This window comes from Colossoma macropomum, unplaced genomic scaffold, assembly GCF_904425465.1.
Source record: "Colossoma macropomum unplaced genomic scaffold, Colossoma_macropomum, whole genome shotgun sequence".
NCBI classification, from domain to species: Eukaryota; Metazoa; Chordata; class Actinopteri; order Characiformes; family Serrasalmidae; genus Colossoma; species Colossoma macropomum.
Window position 1 is genome coordinate 42,946,053 of NW_023494795.1, and position 8,732 is coordinate 42,954,784.

Here is an 8,732-nt window from a genome sequence, read left to right on the forward strand (position 1 = left end):
AATCCAATCGTTGACGGAACAAATGGCCTCAGGTATCCATTTGACTTGGCCCTTCTAAGGAAAGTTTACCTCCGTCCTGATGGCAGGAGACAAAACTGGGCATGAAAAGGGTGAAGACTGTCCGCCAGAATGGACTCTCTTCATGACTCTAACTTGATAAAGATGGCGAAGATAATTTAAGCTAATGCCAATAACTTTCTGGTTAAAATTAATGATATCTTCTTTCCATAGCATTGGAAGGTTACCCTGTGATAAAGAGAGCTGGAAAATAAATGTAAAAATGCCACACAAACACAAGGCCTGTCGGCCACTGATACAATCAGTCTGTTGACTTTGCCTCACATTTGTTTGTTCAAGAATTTTCCATTTCATCAATCTAATTCTGACTGCCCTCTGAAACAACTCTAAATGTGTACAATTCCTCAATAAAATCAAAGTAATCAAATCTCAAGTAAAACTGATTTAACTCTTCTGCCAGATGGAATCCGGCTCATCAGAGTCCAAATACCATTCTTGTTTTGAATTCCCACTGTAGATTTAATTCCCGTTCAAGCACAGCAGGAATTACCATTCCTAGGTTTATCTCCTACTTTGTCTTTAAGCAGCATTTTGGCATTTTAATTCCTCTTTCACTAACTTTTGGGCAATTCTTTGTTGAGCGAAAAAAAAAGTTGAGCAACTTTCCCTGATGGAAAGTTATGTTTTTTTCATTTGATTTTTGAGGGGTATACTGACCCAGGGCATATTGTTTGGCTACAATGTAATTGTCTTTCTGGGAATAATCATTTGCTAACAAAAAGTAATACAACTTGATGTGCTGAAAGTCAATTCATCTAAATCAGTACAAAATTTTTTAAAAACATCCCAGTTGGTATTATGAAAACAGCCATTCAGCTCAAGCATAGCGTCCTTGGTCCGTGTAGTAACCTCTACTATCTAGTAACCTTTGCATCTTTTGCATCATTTGGCAAATTGAAGCAAGAAAAACACAGTTATGTTCAGAAAGGTTTGCTTGCGACTCATCCATTTTATTCCTGAATGACTGTACATTACAGAAGATAATGGAGGGAAGTGGCAAGTAGTGCAGCCCATGTCTGTGTAGCCTCTGTTGTACTCAAGTAAATTTAACTGAAATATACAACTGAAAAACATGGCACAATTATGTTGCCTAGCTAGACATACTGAAGATGCACCCACACCAGTGCCAGTTTAGTACCTTTTCTTTTAGTACAGTACATGCAGACAGCTTTATTTCAGTTCAGTTGATAGGTCCACCCAAGGCAGTTTCTTGCTGTAAGTGGAATAACAGTCACTTAGCGCCCCTGAGTCACCAGGGAGCCCCAACTGGGCCCTTTTCAATTTTTGTTTAACATTGTTTAAAAAAAAGCACAGTGAGTGATGAAAATTGGTTAACTATTAACTATTTTGGCTGGTGTTAATGAATGTTGCAGATGTCACTGAAAGTCGACTTGCTGTTTCTATTGTAATAATGTCGCAATGCACATATGTTTCATTTATATACAGTTCCTTTCCTCTTTCCTATTTTCATTGCTTAGTTATATTTCCAGAGTGCAGTAATGAGAGTTGGAAAGTTCTTATGTAAGTTTAAGTTAAGTTTAAGTTTAACAGCTTACATTCTGTATGTGTCAACTTCGTTTGATTTGTATTTGGTAACTACCACATAGACTATCAAGGGATCAGGAAATAGGAGTGATTTAGCAGAAGGGCGTTCCTGATGCAGGTCTGTCAGCCTATAAATGAAAGTTGCTCTTTTGTCAGAGCTGGCTTTGCCCCCACGTACACAAGCATCAGCACGGCTGGATACTGAAATTATTAAACAGAGATGGGGAGAAAAAGATAAACTACTGTAATATTGTGCTTGCTTTTAATCTAATTCTAATCATGGCAGGGTTACACAGCATTCGTATACTATTCGTACATGATAAGCTTTTTACTATTTATAGCGTGTCTCAGAAACTATTGGGAAATACCTCTGTAATGATCATTTTATTCTTTTATGCTATTTGAAGTGAATCCTTTTCAGGAATTTTTAATTTTTTACAGAATTTATAAAAAGCACTTCTTAAAAACTTCTTAAAGGCATACTTTACAGATAAAGGACAAGAAGCATAATGGACATGAGCATAGGTCAAAATTGGAGCATGAGAAACATTTCTCTTTGTTATGAACATCATCCTAACTCCTGTCAGAAGTTCATCTATCCACTGGCCATGCGTGTTATTATATATTTTGCCCTTAGTGTCATTGTACTTCTCACATTGTTTGGAAATCTTCTGGTGATCATAGCCATAACACATTTCAAGCAGCTGCACACACCAACTAACTACCTCACTCTCTCTTTGGCTGTGTTTGATCTGCTTCTGGGAGTGGTTGTAATGCCTGCCACCATGATACGCTCTGTGGAGACTTGCTGGTATTTTGGGAGTTTATTCTGCAAAGTTCACAGCAGCTTTGCCATTATACTGTGCACTGCATCTTTGTTAAATCTTGTATTTATCTCTGTTGAGCGATATTATGCAGTATGCCACCCCCTGCTGTACCACAGTAAAATGACTCCTCTTACTACTTTAGGTATGATTGCTTTCTGTTGGGGTCTTGCTATTGCTGATGGAATTCTATATCCAGAGTTAAGTGACAAAGGCATAGAAGCTTACAGTGATTTGTTGTGTAAGGGAGCCTGTGTGGTGGTTATAGGATTCATGACAAGTTTAATAATTCCTGTGATCTTTTTGTACATACCTACCATTATCATGCTCGGCATATATGTAAAAATATATCTTGTTGCACGGAGGCAATCACGATTAGTCCACAATGCCCTCTCTCATGTAAATAAATCCAGAGGGCAGCCCTCTGTTAATAAGCCAGAGAGTAAAGCAACTAAAACAATCGCTATTGTCACAGGAGGCTTTCTGTCATTTTGGGCACCATTTTCTATCTATAATCTCATTGTGACATTTTTTGGTTTACGTGGTTCACCAGAACTGTTTGATTTGCTTTCTTGGGTTGCTATGTCAAATTCAGCTTGCAATCCTATTATATATGCATTAGTCTATAAGTGGTTTAGAAAGGCACTCAAAGTTATTTTACTAGGTGAAATATTTAGGCAAAACTCTTCCAGAATACAGTTGTGTTCAGAGTAGTACAATGAAATGAATCACTATACACAAAAAACAATAAAATATTATAGTGTTTTGTGCATTTATATGATTGTTTTAATAGCTGATATTGGTGTTTTCCTGCTGTGTCTCACTGGTTTCAGCTAAAGCTCTTGATTAATAGCTAAGGGTGTTGATGAAAACATGCAGAATTATGGAGCTGGAGAATTATTAGAATTTATAGAGAATAATTAGAAAAATTAGAATTATTTTCGTAATTCTAATTTTAGTTACGAAATCTCAGAGAGCTTTACAAAAGAGACAGAATTTAATAACTGGATAAAAAAATACTTTGGCCTACATGAAATAACAGCACTGCAAACAGTAAAAGATAATTAGGTTCAACTACATTAAACAAATATGCTGTAGTGTGAATTTTTAAAAACACATATCAAGCATGCATTCCTAATATTCGGTGGAGATTTACGAGCTATATTAGAAAATGATTTTACAAAAAACTGAGCAGTAAGCGATTCTAGCAGCTTTCAGTTAGACTGCCACAACTAACAAACATGGTTTGAACAAGCTTTAACATTTCAACACATCAGTAAGATATGCAGGAGCTCGGTTATTTAGGGCTTTAAATATACGAACATATAGAGAGTGCAGGACTTTACATGAAGCCAGTGTAGATGAATTAAGATGGACTGCTGCATTCTTTAGGTTGCACAGTAAAATCATTGAGGTTTCAAACAGACTGAGGGCAAAACTGCAACACTTCTGTTGTATTTTAATTTAGCATGAGAAAATTCCTGGTAAACCAGACCTTGACAAAGTCTTCCAGTATGTGTAACTGTATCATTGAGTCTGGCTTAGCTGACGTGTAGAACTGAATACCATCAGCATTAAGGTGATTATCAGAAATGATGTGACAGTAAATTAGAAAGACAGATAATGTATGACAGCAGTGCAAACATTTGTGCTGCATTTACATGTTGGCAGTAGATGTCAGATGGCAAACTGAATATTCCATTGTTTTTAATAGAAAAGCAATAGAAGATTCTGCTACCGCTAGTTGCAATGTTACACTGACCGCAGCAGTAAGTACATTTTGTTGAGATTTCAGTTATCCCAACTTTTGCCATTGGCCACAGCAGTGGAATAAACTGAATGTTAGGCTTTCGTTAACACAGGTGCTGAATGCTCATAGTTAAAGTCTAGGCATACCTGTTCGTGTACATTAACTCTTACACTTCAGTGAAAAACACTATGCCTCTCAATGGGCAGGAACACTAGTGCTACAAGTGCTAAACCAGTAATCCTCTCATAACATCAACATTTTCATGAAAACATGCTGACATTGGACGTGTACCATCGCTGATTCCGCTGTACAGCACGGAGCAGCAGCTTTTAAAAGTAGAGTTGTCCTAGGCCTCTATGGGGTTTTCTCTTTTCAAATTATTATATGCTCAGGGACCTCAGGGGCTCCTTAATGTCAAGTCAAGTCAAAGTTTATTTATACAGCTCTTTTTACAACAGCCGTTGTCACAAAGCAGAAAAATGTGTTTAGAGAAGCGTAAGAACAGCAACCCACCCTGTTTCACATGGAAGCCCAGCAAGACCAACATTGGGCCTAAAACCGCTCAACCCAACCCAAAGAGTTCCAGCCGAGGGACTGTGTCCTGATACCTGCACAGAACGTTATTCAATATCCCATTCGGGTATACCTGGGTTGCGATATGGCAGCAGCCCAACCGTGTGCACAAGGCACGCCACACGGCCACGGAAGAGGAGCTTAACTCGATACTAGCCACTGGTATCGTTGAACCCTCTAACAGCCCATGATCCAGCCCCATCATTATGGTTCCGAAGCCTGAATAGACCTGAAGGTTTTGCGATGACTTCCATAAACTAAATGGAACTAACTAAAGTCTCGCAGACTAACACCCTCTGCTTCAAATGGTTGTTCTCACTGACTGCCTGGGTAAGGCACATTTCATCTGCAGCCTAAACGTTACCAAGGGGCACTGGCAGGTGTCCTTTTCTCTCAAAGTCTGTCCAAAAACAGCCTTCATCTCACCCCATTGGCCACTGGCTTTACTGGGTCTCATTCAGCCTACATTTAGCCACCTTCCAGCACTTCATGGATGTGGTCCTATGGCCGCATCAAACGTCCACAGCCATCAACTTTGATTTGGCCACTCAGAAACCTGGACAGAGCATGTGATATGCCTGCAGAGGGCGCTAAGACCCATGGTCAAGCCCAAGAAGTGCAACCTCATACTTATGGAGGTGCATTACCTGGGGTACTGTATCGGTAGGTGGAAAAAAATGGTGGCAATCCTCAACTGCCCCTGGCCTAGGAACTTTTTGGGCTTGGTTGGGTATTACACAGTTTGTCCCTAATATCTCCTTTGTGGCCACCCCCTCTCAGACCTTGCCGAAAAGGGCCAACCAGACTCAGTGGAGTGGACTACAGAGGCTGAAACTGCTTTCACTTTCCTAAAACAACACCTCACCACTAAGCCCATGCTATGGAATCCAGACTTTGACCGAGCCTTTACAATCCAGACCAATCCATCAGCACAAGGTCTCAGAGTGGTCCTGGCCCAGGATTTCAATGGTGAGGAACATCTGGTGTTGTAAACTAGCCGTAAACTAACCCCCTGCAGCACAACGCTACGCTGCCCTGAAATGCGATGCCATGGTTATAAAGTGGGTCATTGATGAACTTCAGTATTATCTCACCAGTAGGCCCTTTACTTTAATTACTGATCATGCCCCGTAACAGTGGTTGAGTAAAGCTGAGGACTCAAACCAGCGAGTCATGTGGTGGTTTCTGATGCTGCAGGACTTCTCGTTTTAGGTGCGGTAGAGAGCGGGGGTGCTGAATGGCAACGTGGAAGCCCTCTCTTTTCTGATTGTCTGCTGGGATTTGACCTGCCTCCAGACGGCACTGTTTCTAAGTTGGGGGGTGCGTGGCTGATGTCTGCCTTGACGTCGGGCCTGTTTTGTCAAGCCATCACGGCCAAAGGCAACTCTCTGAGGTACTGAGGTGCCTCATCACCTCCTGTTGTGGACAGCCGGTGTTGCGGGCTCAAGGAACAAGGTCTTACAATTTTTGAATACTGATGCTTTAATTAGGAGACAATATTCTGTTCATGCTCTATTGTAAACATGCTCTCGTGAGATTGTTTACCGATTTCTCTTTTAACCCCTTTTTTTTCAAAGCCAACAATCACATTGACTGACTGTGCTTCACTCTTCCTGTTAAATTCAAAATGTTGCCAACATTTACTCATTTCATACATCTAATTCACTCTTTTCCACTTAACTTCCTATTGGCAAATATTCACAATGGTATATTTTGTTAAACATTAAACATTCTTTAGACAAAGTAATCTATCAGTAGAAATACCAGTGTAACAAAATGCAAACCAATTTTACTTTGTTAAGTTTAAGTAAACCCCATCTTTTACCAGATGAATACTCAGTTGTAACAGAGCTCCATTTCGGCCACCCAAATCCAACAGTCTGTTACCCATGTTTTCAGTTTACCCTTTTCTAAAGAATGAGTCCAACAGTCTGTAGGTCTTTCCTTATGTTTGTATTATCAATTTTGAAAATTTCCCTCGGTTTCTTTTCATAACATCTCGTTTTATTGTTCATTACAGTCCAAGGGTGCCACAGTCCATGAGTAGGTAATGGATTTGAGTTCAACTGCAAGTTGTCAATTTCTACTTTTACAGTGCAAGGTTTACCCAGTTCTTCATATGTCAGGACCTTTGGGCGACGTCGCTGTCTCTGTGGGTAATAGTTGACAGACTGGGGGTTGGGCTCTCCATCATTTGGAGCATCTCCTGATGACAGAGGATATTCATTCTCAGTTAATCCCAGAAAACTTGTACTCTCTGCCTCCATTTCTGCAGAGTCTGATAAGCCTGCATTACTTGCATCTTGTCCCGGCTGTACATCTCGCCATTCTTTGTCAGGTAGTGCATCCGGGTTAAGGGCAAGATTTCTTTTAATCTGAGGTGTGTCAAGTGGGAATCTGCAGACATATTCACATTCCTCTGCACTCTCACTATCAGAGTATTCTGCTGGCTCTCTCTCTCTCTTCGTGTTATTTCTCTCTTGGGTCTTGTCTGTGCAGTGTTATAGCCTGCTTGTGGCCTGAGTTCTGTCTTCTGTCCATTAGGGTCTGGTTTATCCAGGGGCACACTGTTACATGGCAGTAACAGATTCCTATGGAGCACCTGAGTCCTTCCACCTCCCTCAGGTCTAACCTGATAGACAGGACTGCCACTCACCTTTCTTTTTACCACAATATGAACTTTGTCTTCCCAATACAACCTAAGCTTACCCAGTCCACCTCTTTCAGACAGGTTTCAGACTAAAACTCTTCCTCCCGGGTGTAAGTCAATACCTTGGATTTTCTTGTCATAATTTCTCTTTCCTCTTAAAGCTTCTTTGCCAGCTGTCTTTGAAGCAATCTCATATGCTTGTTGCACCCTTGTTTGCCAGTTCTCCACATACTCTGAGTAATCCTCTTGTTTCTCGCTTGGGTTCAGACTAAAAAGGTAGTCTATGGGCAGTCTTAAGGAGTGCCCAAAAAGCAAAAAATATGGAGAGAATCCCGTGGCATCATTGCAGGTGCAGTTGTAGGCATGGACTATCTTAGCCAGTGAGTTCTTCCAGTCAGCTTTTTCACTGTCCGTCAAGGTATGGAGCACGGACAAAAGTGTCCTATTGAATCGCTCCGCTTGCCCATTTCCCTGTGGGTGGTAGCAGGTTGTATGAGAGCCTCGCACCCCGCAGCATTTCTTCAGCTGGGACATTAACTGGTTCTCAAATTCTCTCCCCATATCGTGATGGATTCTTTGTGGAAACCCAAAATGAAGCGCAAAATCATTAAAGTCATTCTCTACAACAGTTTTTGCTGATTTGTTCTTTGTGGCATATGCCTGGGCAAAGCGTGTGTAATGATCCATCACTATAAGGATATACTCAAAAACCATGTTTACATGTTTACATGTAGAAAATCCACTGATACCAGTTTGGAATGGACGAGATGTTACAATGGGTATGAGTGGCACTCTAGGTACTTTGTGTGGACGTTTTCTTTTCAGGCACTCACAGACATGCATCACAAATTGCTCAGTGTCACTCTGCATCCTCAGCCAATAAAATCTCCCTCTAATAAGGTCCAATGTCCTGTCCACACCTGGATGACCCATTTTTTTGTGTAGCTCCCCAAACACAATCTGAGGAAGGTTTTTTTAGGAAGGACAAGCTGATTTCTATTCCCTGCCTTTCGATAAAGCACCTCTTCTGAGCTAATATAGAGTGTGCTCCACTGACGGAAAAGGGCCCTAACATCAGGATGCTCTGATCTAAGAGATTTTCCGTTTGGCTGCTGGTTGATCTTTTTCAGCCTTATAACTGGCCCCATGACTGGATCCCTCTCCTGACTCTTTTTGATTTGTGCTGAGGTTAAAGGCTTACTCAGAGCAGATGCATCACTGACCAAACTCAGTGCATCCATACTCACTGTAGTGGTCCAAAGAGAAAGTGGATCCCTGGGCATGGATACTCCTTGGACAGATGCACTGATGG

The 8,732-nt window shown here is 40.9% G+C and overlaps 1 protein-coding gene across 1 annotated transcript; it reads left to right on the forward strand.

Annotated features, from left to right (window-relative positions):
- The first annotated feature begins 2,132 nt into the window (after positions 1-2,132).
- LOC118816306 (trace amine-associated receptor 1-like) lies at positions 2,133-3,161 on the forward strand. The gene has a single exon (XM_036582831.1). It carries the CDS (start codon positions 2,133-2,135, stop codon positions 3,159-3,161), a length of 1,029 nt encoding a protein of 342 aa, XP_036438724.1.
- The last annotated feature ends 5,571 nt before the right edge of the window (positions 3,162-8,732 follow it).